The sequence below is a fragment of the Felis catus genome, chromosome F1 (genome assembly GCF_018350175.1).
Source record: "Felis catus isolate Fca126 chromosome F1, F.catus_Fca126_mat1.0, whole genome shotgun sequence".
Lineage (NCBI taxonomy): Eukaryota > Metazoa > Chordata > Mammalia > Carnivora > Felidae > Felis > Felis catus.
In genome coordinates this window covers 26,747,024-26,772,222 of record NC_058384.1, presented here as the reverse complement: position 1 = coordinate 26,772,222, position 25,199 = coordinate 26,747,024, and the positions used below count along the sequence as shown (strand labels likewise).

The 25,199-nt window shown below is 41.2% G+C and overlaps 1 protein-coding gene and 1 long non-coding RNA gene across 10 annotated transcripts in view; one reads left to right on the top strand and one right to left on the bottom strand.

Annotated features, from left to right (window-relative positions):
* CACNA1E (calcium voltage-gated channel subunit alpha1 E) overlaps nt 1-25,199 on the top strand; it is a 654,182-nt gene that overhangs the window by 131,360 nt on the left and 497,623 nt on the right. For all 9 annotated transcript variants that reach the window (XM_045048892.1, XM_045048898.1, XM_045048896.1 and 6 more), the window contains one exon: nt 3,425-3,518. In XM_045048892.1, the coding sequence (XP_044904827.1) occupies nt 3,425-3,518 (94 nt within the window). The remainder of the gene's footprint in view (nt 1-3,424; nt 3,519-25,199) is intronic.
* Nucleotides 20,713-25,182, bottom strand: LOC123382795. Its single transcript, XR_006591762.1, has 3 exons — nt 24,600-25,182; nt 24,087-24,138; nt 20,713-23,853 (listed from the first exon to the last, which is right to left on the bottom strand). It is a non-coding gene; the product is annotated as an uncharacterized LOC123382795 (long non-coding RNA).

The following is a 25,199-nucleotide window of genomic DNA, read 5'->3' as shown; positions in this document are numbered from 1 at the left end:
CCCACAGAGCAGCTGAGTGCATCCCAGGGTGCACAGCTGGTTTCTCATAGTGCTGCTATTATAGTATTATTGGAAATGGCAAATAGGCATCAAGAAGTGGAGCCTCTGCGTAAGCTATAAGGAAAACTCAGCAGCAATAGTCCATACCCTTGGTAATTTTTGGCCTCAGGAAAGAGGAAAGGAATGGACAGTGGAGGGTGATACTGAACTCATTTTAGCTCATTTTAGTGAGGAGAAAACAATCCTAGGTTTTTTGTTCTTTGTTTTTAGATCTCCGGGGAATAATTCCTTATTTTGCCCCAGTTCTTAGCCAATTTCTGAAGTTTTTCATTTTGCCAAACCCAAATATCTCTTGCTGACATTTAGTGAGTTGGTAACATTTACTGAGCACTTGCTATATGGAGTGTGGATAGGGAAATGCAGAAAAACATATGTACATGCTCCCTGGACTCAATTTACCAAAAGAACAAAGAATTACAATAGTTGGCATTCTGATGGAAGTGTCAAAAATGCACAAAAAGAGCCATAAAAACTGGGGCACACATTCATTTTCTATACAATAATGTTTTTTATTTTTATTTTTTATTTTTGAGAGAGAGAGAGAGAGAAGGGGAAAGGCAGAGGAAGAGACAGAGATAATCAGGCTCCATGCTTAGCACAGAGCCTGATGTGAGGCTTGATCCCACAACCCTGGGATCAAGACCTGAGCTGAAATCAAGAGTGGGGTGTTCAACCGACTGAGCTACTCAGGTGCCCCTATTTTTAAAAAATTATATATATTTAAATGTCAAGAGCATGTGAGAGGCTAGATAGGAGTAGGTTTGGAACAAAAGGCCAAGGACAGCCTTCCATCTCTTGGGTTTTTTCTTCTTTTTAAACTCTTTGTCCCCACTGCTAGTTGGCATAGTCTAGCTCTCTCCTCCCTTGTTTCTTACATCATCTTGCGATTGTTATGTTCTGAGAGCCTGTCAGTCCAAAGTTTTTTCTATTTCTCTCAGCTGGCCTAGGGGCCTGCAGGCAAGCAGGTCACCTTGCAACCCCCTCCCCCCCCCCCCCCCAAATGCACAGAGGCATGAGATGGTTTTGCAGAGAAGCTGTTTGGACATCTGATCCAGATACGAAGAGCTGCAGGCCAGTTGCCTATGGTGAGGGCTGGTGATGTGAAAGCGTGACTGGGAAGGACTATAGTCAGGGAAGGCACCTTGGCAGAGATGGGATGTCAGCCACATTCTGAAGTTAGTGAATGTCTGGCTTAGGGAGACAGGGGGATAGAGACAGAACCTTGGAGAGAGCAGGATGGAGCCAAACTTGAGCATGAGAAGGAAGAAGGCCAAAGGTGTTACAGTGAAGATCATAATAATTCAGATATTTAGAATTTGAGTCCCTGTTCCTATCCCCACACTCTTTTCTTGTCCCTCACAATCAGAATACCCTGACATCTTTTTATTGCACTGCTCTTAGGGGCAGATGGATGGAGGTGGGAAAAAGAAGTCCATTGGATTTCTGATTGATTCTTCTGAACTTGCCTAGGAAAAACAATAATCTTAAAAGCTGAGGCTTTACATTTTTGTTTAAATCTCAAATGCTTGGCTTTAAATATCAAGAGCCAAAGTCTAGAGAGCTGAAATTTTAGAAGGTAGGATGACACAACTTATTCCCTACTCAAAAGGAGATAAAAATGTGACCAGTTGGGGGAAGGATAACCAAAACAGATAATGCTGGAACTTTGGGGTTTCTGTGAAGAAGTTCAACATCCCTATACTCTGGGCTGAATTATGGGAGTGGGTAGGACTGGGTAACTGAAATTGTAAATGGATTGAAAGGAGTTCCAACAGTAATAGACACCTGTGCCTCTCTCTCCCTGGACTGTGGCCCAAAGCCCAAGTTATACCTGTTCCCAACAGGGCCCTGGGCTGTAGAGTAGTGATGGTTGGGGAAAGTCTAATTAGCAGATCTGAGGACAGCTTCATGGAATACCACACAATCCTATGCTCTCCAAAGTGGTAGCAGCAGAGGGCATCCAAAGAGTTTCCATGATGCCCACAATGACAGCAAAAGTGACTGGGAATAAGCTGGTAGATTCTAAGGAGACTGGGCTTGGATTCTGCAAAGAAGATGCAGGATGCATGGTACCTCTTGGTAAGATGCTATAGCAGGATGATGAATGGTGAGGACCAGAGGAAATAAGGTATGCCTCACTGGAGGCAGCCAGGACAGGGGACAGCTCAAAGATCAGATGTCTTTCCCCAGAATCCAGGAAAATGCTTGACCTTTACCAAAATAGAAACAAGTTTATACATTTATAAATTTATTTATTTATTTATTTATTTATTTATTTATTTATTTATTTTAATATTTATTTATTTTTTGAGAGAGAGACAGTGTGTGAGCAGGGGAGGGGCAAAGAGAGAGGGAGACACAGAATCTGAAGCAGGCTCCAGGCTCTGAACTGTCAGCACACAGCCTGATGTGGGGCTTGAACCCACGAACTGTGAAATCATGACCTGAAGTGAGACGCTTAACAGACCGAGCCATCCAGGCAACCCAGAAGTGTATTTAAAAAAAAAATTAATGTCTATTTATTTAATTTTGAGAGAGAGAGAGAGAAAGACAGCCCACAAGAGGGGGAGGGGCAGAAAGAGAGAGGGACAGAAGATCTGAAGTGGGCTCTGTGCTGACAGCAGAGAGCTGGGTGCAGGACTTGAACTCATGAACCATGAGTTGAAGTTGGAAGCTTAACCAAATGAGCCACCAGGTGCCCCTCAAAATAGAAGTTTAGTACATTCCCAGCAGGAAGGAAAGAGAAGGGGTTGGAGGTGGGTGGGAGAGTGTATATCTCAAAGTAATCCTAATTAAATCCTAAAAAGGCTGAGTAATCTTGAATAAGAAAGATTAAGATTTCTGTGACAGAGAAAGAAATAAGAACTCTTGAGCTAAATTCTGTTATAGACAATAAAAACCTTTCTTTCTTTCTTTCTTTAAATACACAATCATGGACTGCAAAAGAAAGAAAGAAAGAAAGAAAGAAAGAGAAAGAAAGAAAGAAAGAAAGAAAGAAAGAAAGAGAGAAAGAAAAGAAAGAAAGAAAGAAAGAAAGAAAGAAAGAAAGAAAGAAAGAAAGAAAAAGAAAAGAAAGAAGAGAGAAAGAAAGAAAGAGAGAGAGAGGTGGTACTGTGCACTTCCATTAGAAGTGATGTGATATTTGTCTTTGTGTAATATTAGTAGCCCTTAATGATCAGTACTCATATTTAATTCATTAGAACTTGCAAATTTAAGATATTCTAAAATTTCTCTCTTTCTTTCTCTTTCTTTCTTTCTTTCTTTCTTTCTTTCTTTCTTTCTTTCTTTCTTTCTTTCTTTCTTTCTTTCTTTCTTTCTTTCTTTCTTTCTCAGTCCATGATTGTGTATTTAACTTTCCACACAGGTTTGTCTAGATGGAGTGAAGATACCAAAATGGAGTAGGAGACAGATCAGAAACCTCAAGAGGGGACGCTCAAGGCATATAGGAGTGAATTATGGTGAGAACTTGCCTAGTTTCCAAGAGGTGGATAGGAATGGGAGAAGGCATGCTAATGTTGCACAGAGAGGGCTACATGGGGACCCCAGTTAGTTTCCCTACACATTGATCTGTTCAGTTGAAAGCTCTTGTCATGCCCTCAAATAGCTCTTCCCATGGAATCATTATGAACCCAAAGATGGCTTTGGCCTCTTGCCCACCCTCCCAGCAATGAACACACACAGCCTGTTGGTCAGTGTTGTGAGAGAGACTCCCATACTTGAGACCTGGACTCAGTGTGTGGGTTGTGCTTCTCCAGGCACTGCCTGTGACCAGATAGCACCAGACCTAGACATTGGGCATCTGCTCCTGCTGGGTCTGCAGATGAAGATAGGTCAGTAGAAGGTAAGATGTACCCTGCTCTGAATCAGAGTACAATGACAGGCAGATAAGCACATGTAAAATGAAACCACCAAACCCACTCCTACTTCTGATCACTGAGCAGCCACCTCAGAAATGTAATAGGAAAATTATTTGGAAGCTAGTTCTCTGGATCAAGACAGATTTGTATGAGGAGAATGGAGTTAGGGTGTCATCTCCTGGTTCTGTGGTCTCCCTGTATTTCCTTGGCCAACAACACTTTTAGCCTTTGCTTCTTCATTTCCTCTTTCTTTTGGTTTGCCTTTCATCCCCCAATGCTTGATCTCCATTTGGGGTTCTCTGAGTTTCAGTTTTGCATCCCAGTAAGAAATGGGATTCTCCCTCCAGAGGAGGACCTAAGTTTTTCTTTGTAATTTACTATATCTTTATAAAGTTCAGAGAACATCCTCAGATCCTAGTTCCTCAGAAGTTATATGTTTATAACTTCTGAGTTTCACTTTCTCTCAGCAGGTTTTCTTATGGAGCAGGTTTGTTAGAATAGAATGAGCTGCTGGTAGATAAGTGAAATATGCAGAAAGATTTCACATATTAACAGGATTGATTAATCCATGTGTAGACACCATGACATCAGGGTTCTGAGGGAACAGTATGAAGTTTGGAAAAGTTTTTATGGGGCTTAGCCTCTAATAGGTGATAATAGGACCCAGGAGGCTCTCAGATAAATTATAATTACAATGCTAATGAACATGTTACATATAACTTCCTGAATTACTTTTTGAATGGATAGCCATGATCTTTTATTTTTATACATGTATTTTATTTCTGTAATTTGGGGGAGAGGGCTTCAGGTTTAGAGAGTGCATTAATTACCCTCCTCTGTTTGTGGAATATAATTATCATCACTCATTGCATTTACTTTCTTATATTATTATTTTTATTACATATTATTTATAACATATTATGTTGTATTACACAACATTGACATTTCTGCTGAAATTCTCAATCTATGACCATAAGAATGCACATATCTATGAGGAATAGGATGTTTTATGTTTCTTTAAAAAAATTATTATGGAGAATTTAAAACATTTACTGAAAAAGACAGATGGCCTAATGAATCCCCTAGTCTTATCCTTATCCTACCTATCCTGCCTATCCCTTATCCTACCCATCACTCAGCTTGAATGTTTATAAATGCATGGCTCCTATTTTCCCCTACTATATTGTTCCTTTCCATCTCCTCATTTTTTTAAGGCAATCCCAGGTGTACAATTTAATCTATATATTTCAGTATCTCTTTCTGAAAGACAAAGACTTCCCTTTTTAAACATGACCATAATGCCATTGTCGGACCTCAAAAATCATCAATAACCTGTAATAGTACCAAGTATCCAGTCATTGTCCACAATTGCCTGATTGTACTATAAATGTTCTTTTCTTTTGTTTATTTTTATTTGTTTATACTATGTTTGAATCAAGATCCAAACAAGGTCTATGTATGATAATTGGTGACTACGTTTCTTAAATTTCTTTTAAGCTATAGTTTCCATTCCATTTCTTTTTGTCCTTGGCAGTTTTTGTTGTTGATGAGATGCTAAGAGTTTCCCACCATTTGTTGTTGTTGTTGTTGTTGTTGTTGATTGCATCCTTTGATAGTGTTTATTTAACATGTTCCTCTGTCTCTGGTATTTCTACAAATTATATATTAGATCTAGAGGTTTGATCAGATTCAAGTTTGATTTTGGAGAAGGACTGACTACTTCATAGGTGGTACTGTGCACTTCCATTAGAAGTGATGTGATATTTAATTGTCTTTGTGTAATATTAGTAGCCCTTAATGATCAGTACTCATATTAATTCATTAGAACTTGCAAATTTAAGATATCCTAATTCTATGATTTCTTTTTCAACATTACTTTGGCTATTCGGGGTCTTTTCTGGTTCCATACAAATTTTAGAATTGTTTGTTTTAGCTCTGTGAAGAATGCTGGTGTTATTTTGATAAGGATTGCATTAAATGTGTAGATTGCTTTGGTTAGTATAGACATTTTAACAATATTTGTTCTTCCAATCCATGAGCATGGAATGTTTTTCCATTTCTTTGTGTCTTCTTCAATTTCTTTCATAAGCATTCCATAGTTTTCAGTGTACAGATCTTTTACCTTTTTGATTAGGTTTATTCCTATGTATCTCATGTTTGTTTGTGTGCGTGTGTGTGTGTGCAATTGTACATGGGATCAATTCCTTGATTTCTCTTTCTGCTGCTTCATTATTGGTGTGTAGAAATGCAACAGATTTCTACAGGCAACACAATGGCACTAAATTCATATCTTTCAATAATCACTCTAAATGTAAATGGACCAAATGCTCCAATCAGAAGACATAGGGTATCAGAATGGATAAAAAACAAGATCCATCTATATGCTGCCTACAAGAGACTCATTTTAGACCTAAAGACACCTGCAGATTGAAAGTGAGGGGATGGGGAACAATCTTTCATGCTAATGGATGTCAAAAGAAAGCAAGATTAGCCATACTTATATCAGACAAACTAGATTTTAAAACAAAGACTGTAACAAGAAATGAAGAAGGGCATTGTATCATAATTAGGGGGTCTATCCACCAAGATCTAACAATTGTAAATATTTATGACCCCAATTTGAAAGCATCCAAATATTTAAATCAATTAATAACAAAAATAAAGAAGTTCAGTGATAATAATACAATTAAAGTAGGGGACTTTAACATCCCACTTACAACAATGGACAGATGATCTAAGCAGAAAATTAACAAGGAAACAATGGCTTTGAATGACACACTGGACCAGATGGACTTAACAGATACATTCAGAACATTTCATTCTAAAGCAGCAGAATACACATTCTTCTCGAGTACACATGGAACATTCTCCAGAATAGACTACATACTGGGTCACAAATCAGCCCTCAACAAGTACAAAAACGCTGAGATCATACAGTGTGTATTTTCAGACCACAACTCTATGAAACTTGAAATCAACAAGAAGAAAAAATTTGGAAAGACCACAAGTACTTGGAGGTTAAAGAACATCTCACTAAAAAATGAATGGGTTAACCAAGAAATTGAAGAGGAAATTAAAAAGTACATGGGAGCCAATGAAAATGATAACACCACAGCCCCAAACCTCTGGGACGCAGCAAAGGTGGTCATAAGAGGGAAGTATATAGTGCTCCAGGCCTTCCTAAAGAAGGAAGAAATGTCTCAAATGTACAACCTAACCTTATAGCTAAAGGAGTTGGAAAAAAACAGCAAATAAAGCCTAAAGCCAGAAGAAGAAGGGAAATAATAAGGATTAGAGCAGAAATCAATCAAAATAATAATAAAAAATACCAGAACAGATCAATGAAACTAGGAGCTGGTTCTTTGAAAGACTTCACAAAATTGATAAACCCTTAGCTAAACCTATGAAAAAGAAAAGTAAAGGACACAAATAAATAAAGTCACGAATGAAAGAGGAGAGATCACAACCAGCACTGCAGAAATACAAACAATAATACAAGAATATTATAAGCAATTATATGCCATCAAATTGGGTAATCTGGAAGAAATGGATAAATTCCTAGAAACATATAAACTACCAAACTGAAACAAGAAGAAATAGAAACTTTGAACAGACCCATGATCAGTAAAGAAATTGAATCAGTAATCAAAAATCTCCCAATAAACAAGAGTCCAGGGCCAGATGGCATCCCAGGAGAATTCTATAAACCATTAAAGAAGAGTTAATACTTACTATTTTGAAACTGTTCCAAAAAATAGAAATGGAAAGGAAACTTCCAAACTCATTCTGTGAGGCCTGCATTACCTTGATTCCAAAACTAGACAGGGACCCCACTAAAAAGGCAAACTACAGACCAATTTCCCTGATGAACATGAATGCAAAAATCCTTAAAAAGATACTAGCAAACAGAATCCAACAGTCTATTAAAAGAATTATTCACTATGATTGAGAGGGATTTCTTCCTCAGCTGCAAGGGTGGTTCAATCTCTGCAAATCAATCAATGTGACACACCACATTAATAAATGAAATAATAAGAACTACATGATCCTCTCGATAATGCAGAAAAGGCATTTGACAAAATACAGCATCTTTTCTTGATAAAGACCCTCAAGAAAGTAGGCATAGAAGGAACACACTTCAACATCGTAAAGGTCATATATGGAAGACCCACAGCTAATATCATCCTCAGTGGGGAAAAACTGAGTTTCCCCCTAGGGTCAGGAACACGAAAGGGATGTCTGCTCTCACCACTGTTGTTTAACATAGTACTGGAAGTCCTAGTCTCAGCAATAAGACAACAAAAAGAAAGAAAAGGCATCCAAATTGACAAGGAAGAAGTCAAACTTTCACTCTTCACAGACATGATACTTCACGTGGAAAATCCAAAAGACTCCACCAAAAAACTGTTAGAACTGATACGTGAATGCAAATGAAGTGAAGTAAGTCACAGATCCATTTGAAATTTATTCTGGAATGCAGTATGAGCAATAGATTTGATCTTATCTTTTCCTATATTACTATATAGTTATACTAAGTTTTTCCACTGATTTGAGATGCTGTCATTACCATATACTAAATGCTCGTGTCATATATGTTAATATCTAGGTCATTTTCCAGGTTTTATTTTATGTTCATATAACAATACCAAACATATGTAAAAAAATATATGATATTTGTGATACATATATATTTATTTTTTGTAACTAACATGCAGTGTTATATTAGCATCATGTGTACAATATAATGATTCAACAATTCTATACATTGCTCATTGCTCAAGATATTTTATTAGAGAGGTTTATTGTAGAGTTGAATTCTGACAGGACTATTCCCCTTACTCTGACATAGTCATTTCTCCTCATTTTAAGGCTTTTTTCCTGGTAATTCTTACTTGTTTGTTCTTCTAAATGAACTTCATAATCAATGTGTCTGACTCAAAAGAGAATTAGCTGATGGCATTTTTTATTGAGATTGCATTACACTTAGAAAATATCTTATAAAAAACTGACATCTTTGGGGGCACCTGGGTGGGTCAATCAGTTAAGCATCCAACTCTTGGTTTGGGGTAGGCCACGATCTCATGGTTTGTGAGTTCAAGCCCCACACTGGGCTCGGCACTGACAGCATGGAGCCTGCTTGGGAATCTCTCTTTCTCCCTCTCTCTCTGCTCCTCCTACTCTTCCTCTCTCAAAATAAATAAATAAAAATTTAAAAAGTATACAGAAAATAAAACCCTGACATCTTTGAGATGCTGATCCTTCCTATCCCCACACATGGTATTTCATTCCATTTGTTCAAATCTACGTTTGTTTTTTTCTGAATGTTTTATGGTTTTCCTTGTACAGATTTTGGGCATTTCTTGTAGGTTATGGCTAGGTATTTTATTTTATTTTTGCTACAATGAAAGGGGTTTTTAAGAGAAAAACCTCTTCCTTTAGCCTTCTAACTGGGTCTCTTGGTTTATGATAATTTTAATGCCTGCTATTTTACTAAGTTTTCTTATTATTCGTAGTAGTTTTCTCAGGGATGCTTTTCAAATTTTTAGATAATATTATATACAGGTGAAGAGTTTTTACCTCTTTTGTTCCAATTCTTTTTCTTCTAGATGCTTTCTCTCATCTAATTAAATTAGTTCTAAGACAGTGTGAAATATAGGAAGAGATAGTGCTTGTGTTGTTCCTGAATTTAGCAGAGAAGCTTTTGGTGTTTCCTTATTTGTAAGACATTGGATTTGGGACTTTTTGTTTTTTGGTTTCTTTTTATGTCTATTGGGTCAGCACTGATGTAATAATCTCTTCTTTCCCCTCCCTTTCCTTCCACTCAATCTATTTTGAAATAGCCTCCTTTTAGTCCTAATTAATTCCCAATCAGTGAGCTTATTTTACTCTTCACATATTCTTTCCAGCCTCCCTCTGTTTTTTCATGGTTATACTGCACAGGAGTTGTCAAAACATATAGCTTTAACATATCACCTTATGTATCTTACATACCCTCCTTTGTAACTATAACTTAGTCTTAGATTTACCAATTAATATACACTTAATGTTAAAAAATTCATTTTTAGTTGTTTGTCCCTAGTGTATAAAAGTGGAATTAATTTTTGTAAATTGACCTTGTAACCTGCAACCTTGCTATAATTTATTTATTAGTTCTAGGGAGTATTTGTGGCTTCCTGGGGACTTTTTTACATACACAATCATGTCTATTTCATTGTAGATATTTCCTACCTTTTAATTCATTGCAAGTCTATTTCCCTTACCTCCCTCAGCATATTTATACTAGTTGCTTTAAAGTCTTTGAGAATTCTAACATCTGGGTCATCTCAGGGTTGGCATATATTGATTATCTTTTTCTTTGAGAGTGGGTCACATTTTCCTGAGTCTTCCTTTGTTGCATAACTTGGGATTGTACACTGGACATTGTCAATGTTATATTGCAGAAACTCTGCATTCTGTTATATTTCTCTGAGGAGAGTTGGTGTTTTGTTGTGTTTTAGCAGGTGATTAATTCAGTTTAGACTCAGATCGCCAGCTGTCATGCCTGTGCTGCATGGTAGTTCAGTTCTTACCTCAGTTCTTCACAATTTACTTTCAGTTTGTTCCACATATGCATGGTTCAGGTGTCAGCCAGAGACTTGGGCTGGGTTTATACATAGAGTTTGAGATTCTCCTTTTCTTAATCTTTCTCTTTTCTGGGGTTCCCCCTTACTTTCTGGCAGCCCTGGTTGTCCTGGCTTCTTTGCATGGGTCCCATGGTCAGAAAGATGGTGGACCTGCTACCAGAATGTCAGCTAGCTCACACCAGCATTGCTGCAACTGTGTTTTCCCTCAGGGAGAAGCCACCATAGGCAGAGAACTCATTCTGTACTGGTCACTTGCTTCAATTTTTACTCTTCTCCAAATAGGCCTGCCTTCGTTCAGTCTTCAGAGTTCCCTGAATTTTTTGTTGTACGTTTTCTCAGGGTTTATAGCTGTTATTTGGTAAGGTAAGTGTTTACTCCTCCTCACCAGAAGCAGCACTTCTTTTAGTACTTGAAAAGGCTTTGAAAGGGAATCTAGCCTGGGGCAGGCCCAGTGGGGATTATTGTTGGTCATAAGAGTCTTTCAACAATGATTTCTCCACTCCATCTATGGCAAAGCCTGCCTTCTCTGGATTGAGGCTGTTCACTGTTTTAACAAGTCTCCAAAGGAGTATTTCCTGCCTCTTATGTTCTGAGCCTCACAGTGACCTTTGCCAGCAGTGGAGCATGATGAAATCAGGACAGTATCAGGTGTCATATCTCCCACCTTTGAGCTTACAGGCTTAGCAAGCATCCCAGTTTTCAGAGCAGGTGTAGAGTCAATATGAACAATATCTCTTTAAATCTTCCATGTATGACAGTGAGAGGATCACCTTGCCTCCATAGGGGAATGACGTGTACAAAAGCACAGAGAAAGGGAATCAGGAGTAGGGCTCCATTTCTCAAATCTTGAGAAATGCAGTCACTGGATTGGCACATTTGTTGTTGTTGTTGTTGTTGTTGTATTTTTGTATGATGTTCATGCTATATTATGGTCTCTTTCACATCCCACTTTTTTTTCCATAAAGCCTTTTTAAATCATCACTAACCTCATTCTTTTCAAGTCTCTTAAAGAAAGGAGTGTCTGTGGACTAGATTGCCTTCGCATTGTCTTCTAATAATTTCACATGTACAAGTCCTGGTTTTTCTACCAGTCTGTAATAATTTTGAGGGCTGGGTCACATTTCTTAAACAATTGATCCACCTAGCAGTGCCTAGCCTAAGACATGTTGTCCATGTAGAGTTGAACTGAGTCTGAAACCAGGAACCAATTTTGACAGCTCAGAGCTCTGGGTTTGTGGCAGAAAATAATGTCAGTAAATTTCAAAGTAAGTGGCCTTAAAACTGTGTTGAGAATGCAGCATGAAGGACAGGCCAATTTTGCCAGTTGGGTACTGAGCATGCAGTGCAGGATATTAGAAATGGAGCTTTAAAATATAAGTAAATAATGGTTTCGTGTATCTGAAGATTTCAAGTTAAAAGGCTTAAAGTCAAGATGAGAATTATCAAGGAAGTAAACATGGCTATTTCAACAGTTTAGGGATTTAACAAAATTAAATCTTGGGCCATGATCCTGACACTTTAATTGAAATTAAAATTTAACGTCAATAAAATAATCACAGCACTGAAAAAGAGCAACACTTTATTGTCATTCTGAACACTGTCAACTTGACTTTTTTTTATCCAAAAGACTTGGTGAGTCCAAGGAATTCTCCAAGCAGGCCACCTCAAGATCAGCAATTATAGTTACATTATTGTTATTCTCACCATAGTGGTTTTTGGACATTCTGTCTGACTTATTGCTTCCTGACCCAATGGGATATACTCTTTAAATTGTTTTGCCAGGAGTGTTATTGGCTTTGTCTTATTCCATATGTTTTTTCTCCTGATCCATCTTATGAATAAACCTCACTGATTTCTCCCTCCTCTGAAATCTCAACACTTATTGTCCATTCTGCCCATAGACTCAAGTCATTTTGTCCTTGATACTCAACTTGCTCAACTCACTCACATTATGCATGAGAAAACCAATGTCCAGAGTGCCATAGTTAGTTTCCCAATGTCACATAGTAATTTGATGGCAAAACTGTGATGAGAATCTAAGCCTTTGATGAATAAAGAAGATGTGTTATATACATGTACATATATGTATATATCATGCATATTAGTCATCAAGATGAATGAAATCTTGCCATTTGCAATGACATGGATGGAACTACAGTGTATTATGCTAAGCAAAATGTCAGAGAAAGACAAATACCATATGATTTCACTCATTTGTGGAATTTAAGAAACAAAACAGATGAACATATGAAGGGGGTGGAACAAAAAAGAGAGAGAGAGAAACAAATCACAACAGACTCTTAGAGAACAAACTGAGGATTGATGGAGGGGTATGGGTGGGTGATGGGTATTAAGGAGTGCACTTGTTGGGATGAGCACTAGGTGTTGTATATAAGGGATAAATCACTGAATTCTATTCCTGAAGCCAATATTGCACTGTGTGTTAACTAACTGGAATTTATTTTATTTTAAAAAAAAAAATTTTTTTTTTCAACGTTTATTTATTTTTGGGACAGAGAGAGACAGAGCATGAATGGGGGAGGGGCAGAGAGAGAGGGAGACACAGAATCAGAAACAGGCTCCAGGCTCTGAGCCATCAGCCCAGAGCCCGACGCGGGGCTCAAACTCACGGACCGCGAGATCGTGACCTGGCTGAAGTTGGACGCTTAACCGACTGCGCCACCCAGGCGCCCCTTAACTAACTGGAATTTAAATAAAAATTTGGAAAGAAAAAAAGAATCTAAGTCTTTACAGATGACTTAGTATGCTTCACCTGTATGGCACTACCCACACTTGTTGTTACAAACATTTAATAATAATAACAACAATAATAATGTGATACTTCTGTTAAAAGCATTATGCTTTATTTCTGTTTTTTTTTAAGGCTGAATAATATTCCATCGTATGGGCATACCACATTTTCTTTATCCATTCATAACTTGGAGGATTTTAAGCAAGTGTGTAACACAGTGTGTGATTTAGGACAATCACTCTGAGGATGCAGGGTGCATTGTGGTTCTAGAATGAGGTGGAGGGGATAGAGGAGCAGCAGGGAGACGAGAGAGGGGCTGGTGGAGTTGTCCAGGCAAGATGATGGTGGTCTGACCTCAGGCATGATAGAAGACTTGGATTCCAGAGACATTTAAGAGGTAGAATTGGTGGGATTTGTAAAAGTGACAAGATATTTGTCCTAGCTTTAGAACTCCAGAGGTATCTTTGTGCTTAAAGTTTATGCTTTATTTCTTAAACTAAAATTAAAAAATTTTTTATTAAGATAATTTGGTTAGAGTGCTAGCCCCTAAGATGGCTAACACTATACCAATATTTGGTACTAGAATCAAGCTCCGTTTTTGGATGGGGATACTTATTAGGATATTCCATGGCCTGGATAAAATGTACCTACCCTGTCCTTCTTTCTTTGCTATGATTCTGCGCTCACCAAATAGCTTCTGATGACTAATTTGGTCTTGCAGATACACTGATAACAAGAAGGAGGTATGCTGGCTACAGAATTTGTGTATATTACTCCAGGCCCCAGGCAGGACAACCTCCTGTATAAATTGATAAACTGGCATTCTGGTTTTTCAGTCTCTAGAGCTTTGGCTAATGTGACACCCCACACCCTGAAACTGGTTAATTTTGAGGGAAGTAACAAAACTGAGTTACTGAAACTGCCCAGCTGAGGTCAGATTCTAAATGGAGGTGATTCTGCTGAGCTGTGAGTGCCTCGTGGGGTCCATCTCAGGCAGTAGCCAGCCTCCCTCTGCCATTTATAAAGATGTGTTGAACTGTAGCAGCCAAGAATCACAGCCTTCCGAAGAGTTACTTAGTTGATGTTTTCTGTTCAGAATGTTCTATTTTATGCCTAGCTAACATTCTTTCACAGGCTGGGTTTGGTACTAACAAGGCCTGAGGACAGGGTCAGATAGAGAACAGACTCAGAGGGCCTGGCCAATATCCTAGAGAGCTGGGAGATAGGGAGATGCCTGGTTTTTAATTCTGATTAGGGTGTATTTAAAATTTTTTTAATGTTTATTTATTTTTGACAGAGAGAGAGAGAGAGAGAGAGACAGAGACAGAGCATGAGTGGGGGAGGGGCAGAGAGAGAGAGAGGAAAACAGAATCCGAAGCAGGCTCCAGGCTCTGGGCTGGCAGCACAGAGCCCGACACAGGGCTAGAACTCACAGACTGCAAGATCATGACCTGAGCCGAAGTTGGATGTTCAACCGACTGAGCCACCCAGGCGCCCCACAGATTAGGGCGTATTAAAAAAAAAATCTTGGAGCCATGAGATTCCTATACTGATTACCAACTCTCCAGAAATTTCATTCTCACTGACATTTAGGATAAGGAAGAGATGGGCCTGTACTTATACTGGCAACTTTGCCATAATAACACTCTGTCCTAAGCCACCCTCCAAATCAGAATAGTTTCTTTTCAAAGAGCAGCAGATCAGCTGAACCAGCTTTGCTTCAGTTTGCGGTAACTGGGCTAGAGCTGCATCCAGGGTCTCTTCTGTTCCTCCTGGGACCAGTGGGCCAAGCAAGGCATGTTCTCTTCACAGTGGTAGTAGAGAGGCAGCCTAATGCGAGCACATTTCAAGGTTCTGCTTGTATCACAACTGCTGGCATCCCATTGGCGAAAGCGAGTCACATGTCTGAGCCAATTTCATTGGGCAGGGCGGGGAGTTCCCTGCCTTCTTGTGGGAGGGGCCACCAAGCTACCGAGCAAGCTACAGCAAAGGGTATGGATATGGGAGGGGCGAAGAACTGAGGACATTAAGGCAGTCTACCCCAGACCCAGTTTGGTATTCTCGGAAACGTGATGTTGTTTATGTCCCTGGGAAAGATTTTTCTGCAGATTAGAACCTTTTAAAAGAGACTGTGGTAACAATTAGGTAGGGCCTCGAAAAGTTAAACATGGAATTACCATTTGATCCAGCAATTTCACTCCTAGGTATAGATCCAAAAGACTTAAAAGCAGGGTCTCAAATCAGTGTTCATAGCAGCATCATTCACAATAGTCCAAAGGGGGAATAATCCAAATGTCCATCAATACAGATGAATGGGAAAATAAAATATGGTATATATGTACATTGGAATGTTAGTGATAAAAAGAAATGAAATTTTGACACATGCTACAAATGGATGAACCTTGAGGACATTATATTAAGTGAAATAAGCCAGATACAAAGGACAAATATTATATGACTCCACTTATATGAAGCACTGAGAGTAGGTAAATCCATCAAGGTGAATATTTGATGGAAAGATGCCCAAACCTTCCTATTGTGATGATTGGGCTATTAATATGTTTCCTGGGAAGAAACAGTGAATGGGTGTCTCAGTAACTACCAGTGGACAGGGAACTAGATTCACCCATCAAAATATTTGTGTATTCCTTTTTTTCCTTCCCATAAAAGCTCTTTGAAAATATGCCAATATCATTGATATCAGTGTGGTGAGAAAAGCAAGGTGGTATTTGTCTTGTTCATTAACAACCGAGGAGGTCTTCCCTTGTACAAAGATATCATGCCTTTTTCATTTTCTCTTTCTTCCTCTCTCTCCGGCCCCTCACCTCCATGGACTTGGAAAGCCATAGGTTCTAAATTGTTGTCTTTGCATGTAACAACATTTTAAGAGTGTCCACCTGGAAAGACAGGGTTGACACATCCCAGGGAAGCCGTGCACCGTCTAATTAGCTATACCTGCTGTCAGGCTCCAGGGAAGCATGCACTATGGGCCTAGGAAAACATTTTTAACTCTCTCTCTGATAACTCATTAGCTCTTTGTTCAAGGATCCCAGGCCTTGATAACTTGGATACTGTTGAGCTCTCTGAATGGACAAATTGCCGTTTTTGGACATTCCCTGAAGATGTGAAACTAAATGTTGTCTCTTTAACCTTGGACTCTTCCTTAGGCAGATATGGTGCATAGAAGTCTGGGTATTACCAGAATCCCAAGGACTGTAAGTCTGGGTTTCCTGCCATGTTTCCTAAGTGCAACAGAGGCTAAAGAGATTGTAGAACAGAACCAGCAGCAACTAAATCAAAATTCCCAAAGTGGATAATTAACTGGGTGGCCTGTGGTCCAGGTGATGGAAAGAGAGGAGACATTTTGTGAGTTATTGTCAGAGTGTGATGCTCAAGCAGAGGCTGTTGGGAGCACACCACCTGCTGTTTTTAGGACCCTTTAACCACCATTCATACCTGATCCATGGAAATGAACCCGCTTGTGCTATTCTAGTGTCATTAAGTGAAATGCCCAGTCCCAGTCCCCCTTCCTGCCCCCCAGCCTCTAAACATCCCACAGGGACAGAGCGGAGAATAAATCAGATCAGTTGTCCTTGGAGTGGAGAGATCTGGAGGGATCTGTAAGGGATAATATGTTCACAGGGAAGGAAAATGAAAATCTGAGAAGCCTTGAGTGGGCTATAGGGGAGGAATGAGTGCATCTGTGGGGAATAGTTTACAGACTGTGATGTTTTGAAAAATTATGGCTAATTCTGGTTTAGTGATCCTTTCTAAAGTAATCTATGTGTAGGATTTAGGGATTAAAATCTGCAGCCTTCCCTGAAAGGTAGCAAGTGGTTCTCAGACTTCTGTGTGATTTCAGAGCTAGGAGGGTGCCTGATAAGTTATGTTATCCATTTCCTTGTCCTCAGGCAGGACCAACCCAGATACTTGACTCAATTCCAGCTTTTTGAAGAAAAAAAAAAAGACCCATCCCCCTTCCCCCCAAAAAACCTTCAATTAAAACATTACTTGGCTGTCTCTGTAATAATGAATATAATATTTATTGAGTATAGGTAAATAATATTTATTGCATATTTTCTTTTTAAAACTTTAAAAAATTTTTAAAAATTTTTAAATTTATATCCAAGTTACTTAGCATATAGTGCAATCATGATTTCAGGAATAGATTCCAGTGACTCATACGCTATGTATAATACCCAGTGCTCATCCCAACAAGTGTCTTCCTTAATGCCCCTTACCCATTAAGCCCATCCCCCCAAATAACCCCTCCAGCAACCTTCAGTTTGTTCTCTGTATTTAAGAGTCTTATTGAGTATTTTCTATGTTCCAGGCAGTGTTCTAAGTACTTGACAGACAATATCTCCTAGAATCCTCACGATCACCCTCACGATCACGTATGAAGGTTACGTAGATGAGGAACCCAGATACACCCTATTATCCAGTTACGTAGATGAGGAAACTGAGGCATAGAGAGGTCACATGTTATTTAGCTAGTAGGCAGTGAGTGGGGAGTGAACCGCAGGTTCTGACTCCAGAGCCCGCGGTCTAGATCACTGTTTGGGAGACATTCCTCACGGTCTCATTTCAGCGCACCTGGTCTTAGCTTGTATTAATTTGCTTCAGCTACTATAACAGAGTACCATAGACTGTGTGGCTTACACAACAGAAATTTATTTTCTCACATCTCTGGGAACTAGAAGTCTGAGATCAAGGTATTGGTGGGGTTGGTTTCTTCTGAAGCCTATCTGCCTGGCTTGTAGAGGGCCATCTTCTCCTTCTGTCTTCAGTGGTCTTCTCTCTGTGTATGTCTGTGTCCTAGTCTCTTTTTTATAAGGACATCAGTCATATTAGATTAGGGTCCACCCTAATTACCTCATGTAACCTTAATGACCTCTTTACAGATCCTATCTCCAAAAATACAGTCATATTCTGAGGTACTATGGGTTATGACTCCAATATGTGAATTTTGGGAGGGGATACAATTCAGCCCATAACACAGGAGGATGGACAGTGTGGGTCCCATTGAGGTCCACAATGATAAAATTGTTTCTTGCCCTTCTCTTCTGTATGGGGGAATAGTTCCTACCTCTGCTGTTTGCTTTCTCTTTCCAACTGGTTAATTATGTACACGGTTCTTTTCTCCACTGAGTGCATCAAGTTTCATGTCCTGCTTCATAAGTACTTGGATTCAAATTGAAAGCATGCTATACCATTTAAACTTAATTTTCCTCTTCCCTCCTACTGATTCATAGAGAATGCCCATTCTGAGTTGGAGGAGAAAATTCAGGGTGGAGATGCAGGAGATAGGCGAGTATAAAAGAAGGTGGGCATTCAGAAAAGTGTTCTTTTCTACCCTTACTTATAATTCAGGTGCCCCCTTAACTGGGTCCTTTCTGCCCTATATCACATGTTGGATTACCAAGCCAAAGGGTTTGTCCCATATGTGGCAAACTGTTTAGGACCTCTAGAAACCAGGAGTCATAGGCACACAAGATGCTGAGACTGAGGGAAGCTAAGAGGATTGCTTGGGGGCCTCCAGGCTGGCAATGGATGAACTGAGACAGGAAATTAGGCTCCCATACTACTAAATGATTTTCCTTCTTCTTGTCTATCACTTGAGCCTTACTGTATTACTCTGTTGATTAAATGAAATTATGTTTTTTCTTTACTCCTTTAGGTAATCAAAGTCTGAAGAAGAGTCTGGCAATTACTTCCCAATAGGTTTTGTTTGTCTTTTTAGACTCATTGGAGGAAATGAGACATTAGCATATGAATTGTGTTGAAGTATTTTATCTGACAATCCAATTTGGGCAGTTTCATGTATATGTGTGTGTGTGTGTGTGTATATATATATATATATATATATATATATATATATATATATATAGACTGTGTGTGTGTGTGTATATATATATATATATATATATATATATATATATATATATAGACAGGTTCTATCTATCTATCTATACATATCTATACATATCTATGGATAGATAAATAGGACCATGTCTGAGGCTAATACTATCCTGAGAAGTTATTTTGCCTCAAATTGATATAATATAACCATTTTATTTTATTTTTTTGAGGGAGAGAGCATGTGAGAGTGTGAATGGGGGAAGAGCAGAGGAGGAGGGAGAGAGAATCTTAAGCAGGCTCCACACCCAGCATGAAATCCGGCTTGAGACTTGATCTCATGACAGTGAGATCATGACCTGAGCCAAAATCAAGAGTCAGATATTTAACAGATTGGGCCACCCAGGAGCCCCTATAAGATAACTATTTTAGAGGGGCCTCCTGGAAAGGGCTGTGGAAAGGAGAGAAAACACCAGTGTTGGAGCCCTGACCCCATTCCTGTGGTTAATGCTGGCCCTTAGAGTTTATTCTCTTAGAGCTTTTTATTAATTAGTAAATATGGTTTTTTTCACCCATGCTGGAATGGTTATCTTTCCTGTATGATAAGAAAGGGTGGGTGTGACCCACCTTGGCTTGACCTTGGCTGCCCCTAGACCCTAGTTAGTCTGAGACCTTTTGAGGGTAACCTATATACTGCAGTCAGAGTTTTCAATACTCTCCTTCCAAGGTAAAGCCAGAGCCTCAGGAAGGTTTGACTCTGTTACAGTGTACTTGACTTGAAACTGTAACTAAACACTGATGGTGCTGGAATGCAGACAAAGCATGCCAGTGAGCGAGTGAGTGAGCGTGTGAGTGAGTGTGCAGGACTGAGCAAGCCGCATCTGTTGAATGGTGAACCCCAAGAGTTCAATTACCCCAGTTCCCTCCACAGAAGGTAACCATGGAAACCTCATAATCCAAAGCATCACCAGTCTCCAAGCATCATACACACACTCACACCCCGGGAGTGTGTGTGTGTGTGTGTGTGTGTGTGTGTGTGTATATATATATATATATATATATATATATATATATATATATGCATGACTATGTCTGCATGTGCTCATGTTTTCCTTATTCTGTATGTGGGGTGTGTTTGTGTGATGGCTTGGCAGTTTGTGTGTGTGTGTGTATCAAATGGAATTAGCATGGGCGTTTGCTGCCACATGCTTTCCGGTTCTGCTCTCAGGGGTGGTGAGAGAGCGTAGGTTTGTCCTAATGTTTGGGTGGTGCACTCGGAGCTGGTTAGAAGACATGCATTTTCAATTTAGTGGAGGGTGATGTAGTGGCATGATTGAGGCATACAGGAAGGTTTTTAACTTATTTTTCCCATATCAGATTTCTATTGCACAAAAGTGTACAGGAGGTGGATTTTTCACCAGCTGGGAGGTATTATTCCCCCAGGATGGGAAACCTCAGCTTGGATCCATATTAAGCTGCTCAAACAATCTAGTGTGGATGCAGATTCAGGTTTGGGAAACAGTGTCTCCCCTCCCCCCCCCCCCAGGGTATGTGTTGGCCTTTTATTTATTCTCTTCTAGCTTCCTGCTATAAACCTTTCCCTTTTTCTGAAGCTTGGGCTAGCCTGATTATGGCAACAGGAGTATGAGAATGTGGCACTTGGGGAGCGGGTGGTGAGGACAACTCACGGAAGTCTGCTAATGAAATGTGTCATTCAGTATGTGCATGATATCGAGAAAATTGTGTGTCACTTGGCAGATCTTTGAGGGTAAGGCAGCTCCATCTGGATTAAGGATTATTTGGGGGGAAAGCTATATGAAGCCTGGGGCTTCAGAGAGGCATGCCTGGGTCTCCGAGCTATGATTGAGGTCTTCATACTGCGTGAAGCCTGACCCCGGGCTTGAGGCTGTCCTGACTTCATTGGGCTCTGGGCACGCAAGTGTGAGAGCCTGCACGTCTGTGTGCTTATCAGCTCTATCCCTTCTTTATGTAATGTATAAACAAAGAGAATTCTCCAGGGAGTGTTGCGGAGAAACCCTTGTCTTCTGAATTTTTGCCTTTCTTTCACATTTGCAGCTAAGGTTTCCCAAATGGAGAGGTCTTGTTTGTCTATTAAAAAACGCCTATCAAAAGAATATTTTCTTTTCTCCTTTGAAAATAGCCACTTCCTGGATGACAGCAATCCACACTGGCGTCTCCCAGCAGGGGCCTGAAACACTGCCCATGTCCTCTGACTCCTCAGCCCATGGCCCGTGTGCTTCTGGCATCACCATCTCAGCCTCCGTCTGCTTTCCCCATGGCTCTGCTCCCAGAAGGAAGGAGTCAGGCTGAAAGGCTACGAGATGTTTGATGTCAGGCAATTGCCTGAAGCACTGACACCTTGGACAGAACTTCTTATTACTGCGTGGGCAGAGTTCCTCGTTGGCTTTGCTCAAAAGGTGGCATAGCGCCCTCAGAGATGAGCTGAAGGGAACCACCCACTTGGTGCTGTTCACTTTCCCCACTCCTGCTGGAGCCCATTTCAGGCCCCCTGGGAGCTACTGCCATAATGGATCATCCCCACCAACGTGGCTGAAAGATCCCATCGCTGTTGGCTCACCACCTCACCAAAACAGTTTAGGAAGGAGGTCTCCTTCACCCCATCTATGGTAGTAGAGGGGAGGCTGCGACTTGAATGGGTTCCCCCTCTGGCTTCCTCACCCTGTGCCCTTTTTGGGGGGTATGTTGAGTTTCTCACAAGCAGTGATTCAGAAACCTGTGGTTTGAGGTTTTTTCATCCTGTCATCCAACCACTACTTGTTAAATGCCACTGGGCATATGGCAGTGAAGGAGACACTATTTTGGCCCTTAGCAAGCTCACTGGTGGAGAGGTATCAGCCTCCCAGCAATGAGATAAGACACAACAGGGGCTAACCCAGAGCACAGATAAAGGGGACGGGGCAGGAGGCTTCTTAGAGAAACTGATATCTGATCTGCAACCTGAAGGATGAGGGAAAGCTAGCTAGGTAAAGCGGGGTGATGACACCCCTTCAGGCAAGAGGGAATGAAATATTTGTTAAAAAATAACTGCTTCACAGGTGAAACCTCATGGAAAGTGATATTCATGAGAGAGAAAAAATGGAGGGGGTGGAGAGAGAGAGAGAGAGAGAGGCAGGCATAGGAAACAAAGAGACAAAGAAGGAGAAACAGAGACAGCTGGTCAGAGACAAAAGGCTGAAAGGTGGACAGGTGCCAGAGACAGAGGGATGACCATAGACTCATGGATTGTTAGAGCTGGAAGGAACCATAGTGAACGGACAAGGAATAATTTCACAGATACAGAAACTGAGGCAAAGAAAGTCGTTTGCCAGAGTCACAAAGATATTTCATCTGAGTGCTGAGTCAGGAAGCTAGATCTTGGCTTCCAGAAGGTTGGAGAGAAGAGCTGGGGAAGGAGAAGATGGGGAGAGTGGGAAGTCAGAGATGGAGGTCAGGGAGCTTGGGAGAGGCACAGAGAGATGATATTCACTGATACCACATAGTCAGGTTCACCGGAGTGAATGCAGGGAGTTTAGATGAAATCTGAGCTGGCTTTCTTTTTCCTCTCTCCTTTACCTTCCTATTTCTCTCCCTCTCTTTTTCCTTCCAACCATATCCTGCCTACAACCAGATATCAGAGAACTGGTTGCCATGGCTACTAAATGGCATTCAAGCAGGCTGAATTATTAAACCAGGGTCTTTTCTTTGAACCCAAGGCCCCAGTGTGAAGTACCGTTAGGGGGCGCAGTATGGGGTATAGGTTGGCATCCGGGCTGTCCTAGGTGCTCCCTTGCTGGTCTGGCTCAGAGAGAGGATGGCGGTGCGTCTTGAGCACTGAACCTTTTCCCCACCGCTGGGTACTATAGAGGCTCGGGAGTGGGGAGGAGGTCCGTCTGCTGGGGAGGGGGACAGCCCTGTGTGCCCAACTGAACCCCTACATCCAAGAGTACTTTCCCCACCTGCTCTGCCTAGAGCAAAAGGCGCTGGGCAACAGCCACAACTCATTCAAATGGGATAAGAACCAAAGCCAATATTTTTGTTATGTCTGCAACGACAGCATATTGTTCTAATTAGTTGTTACTGGTAGCCAGAGAGGCAAGAAATAAAATGGCAGGTATGTCCAAGGGGTCATACTTGGGCATCTGGGCTTATGATGCCTCCTTGGACAGGTTAAGGAAATCTGTTGTGGAACATTCCAGTTGGTGGGCATGGCCTTATCCCAATAGTATGAGTGGGCTATCAAGGAGAATCTTGTTTGTGGGCACAATTGTTGTTTGTTTTGATGATGGCTTCCAAGCCAGGAAAACCATCAGCCTTCTGGTATCCTAGCTCTTTAAACTTTTTCATTATAAAAAGAAAACCAAACGTTGTCCTGTCGATGCTCCTGCCTATGGAGTAGCTGGTAACTGCCCTCTATGTATGCATATGCTGGGGTGGGGTGGGGGGCATGAAGGGCACATTTTGGAGTTAATGGAGTCATTCTCCTTTCCTCTAACAGATTCAATAGGTTCTGAGGTTAATTTCCCAGAGTGGGAAAATTTCTCCCTCTTCCTCTCCACTTGGTGGTTTTTCTCCCTTGAGAGGAGGGCTGCTGATTCCCCAGGCCTAGGATTCTGACCTCCCTTAGACCAGGGCCCAAGATCTCCTTCTCAAGAGAGGCTCCCACTGCACTCTGATGCTTGCACTGAAAAAGAAAAAGAATTCTTAATGGGGGAAACTAGACTTATGTAAGACTTTCTCAAAATCTATCGGCCTCAGAAAAACCGATGTGTAGCCCTGATTCCCCCCTCCCCTTCCCCCAATGCCCTGCGTGAGCAGTTTTTAACATCAGGCCTAAAGTCCTGGCTTTCTGAAAGTCTAGTTCATAGAGACCAGACTCACTTCTTTTCAGTGTTGGTGATAATTTTCATGACTTACCTGACTCTGGGGTTGAAGTTGGGTCCTCACAGAGTGACCCTCCTGAATAGACCTTCAGAGGGGGAGAGGGGGGAGTGAGAAAAAATCAAGGAGGCCGCAAAGCCCTTGGTCTTCACTTCCTTTCCCTGCCCTAAACTAAAGGGAGAGGGACAGGAGTCATTAGCCTTGTGGCTATTTTGTTCCCTTCAGTGAATGTTTTCTAAGAAGTGCCAGGTCCTTGGGTGGGTGGGGTGTACAGGGTGCAAAGCTGACTAAGTAGAATCCCTGCTCTTGGCCATGGGACACTCCTAGCTAAGTAGGAATGGCCGACTGTCCTCATTCAACGATGGAAACACCCAAAGCAAGCCTCAGAGGACTTGCTGCATCTGTGCCAAGGACAGGCCTAAGGAACAAGAGCAGTGAGGGAGAGAACCCTCCCCTTTCTCCTCCTCCTCCCCCCCCCCCCCCCTCAGCTTTTGGTGGAGGGTGGGCATTTGCTTATAGCTAGTCAGCAAAGCCCCCCTGGGGACCTACTTGGACTGAAGAGATGAGCTGCCGGAGCCCAACGTCGTCACCAGCAATGGCTCTGGGAGGCATTTCTGTTAATTCTTGAGGAAACATAACGCAGAGAGCGGAGAAATAGGGGAAGAAAGAGCCCTCCGAGAGATTCAGATCTAGAAAATCTTCCAAATGACAGTTCGACTGGCTTTTCGGGCTGTTTGTGTGTTCCTTAACTCCCCCAGGGGGTAGGGTCTTCCTTGGAGCCCTCACCTGGCCCCTGGCAGCACTCGCAGAGGACCTGTAGGCCCCTCCACGGGCAGCGAGAGACTTCCCCCCGCGGCCGGGGCCCCCTGTCCTTGGGCAGCTTCTGGCTCAGGAACTGGCCCCTCCACACTTTCCCCTCTCCCTTACTCCATAAAGCCCTCGATTCGCTTCTGTTTCTTTTGGGATATAATCCTACTCTCGCATCACCGTTCCCCCAAGCCTGGCAACGGAGACTCCTGCCCACAAACCCGGAGGGTGTTCTTGGAGTGGAATCGCCTGGGGGAAAGTTCGAGGTCCCTGAACTTTTCCGCAGGAACCCTGACCTGGATTTCTCGCCCCCAAGCCGTTTACTACCCCGAGCGCCGCCGT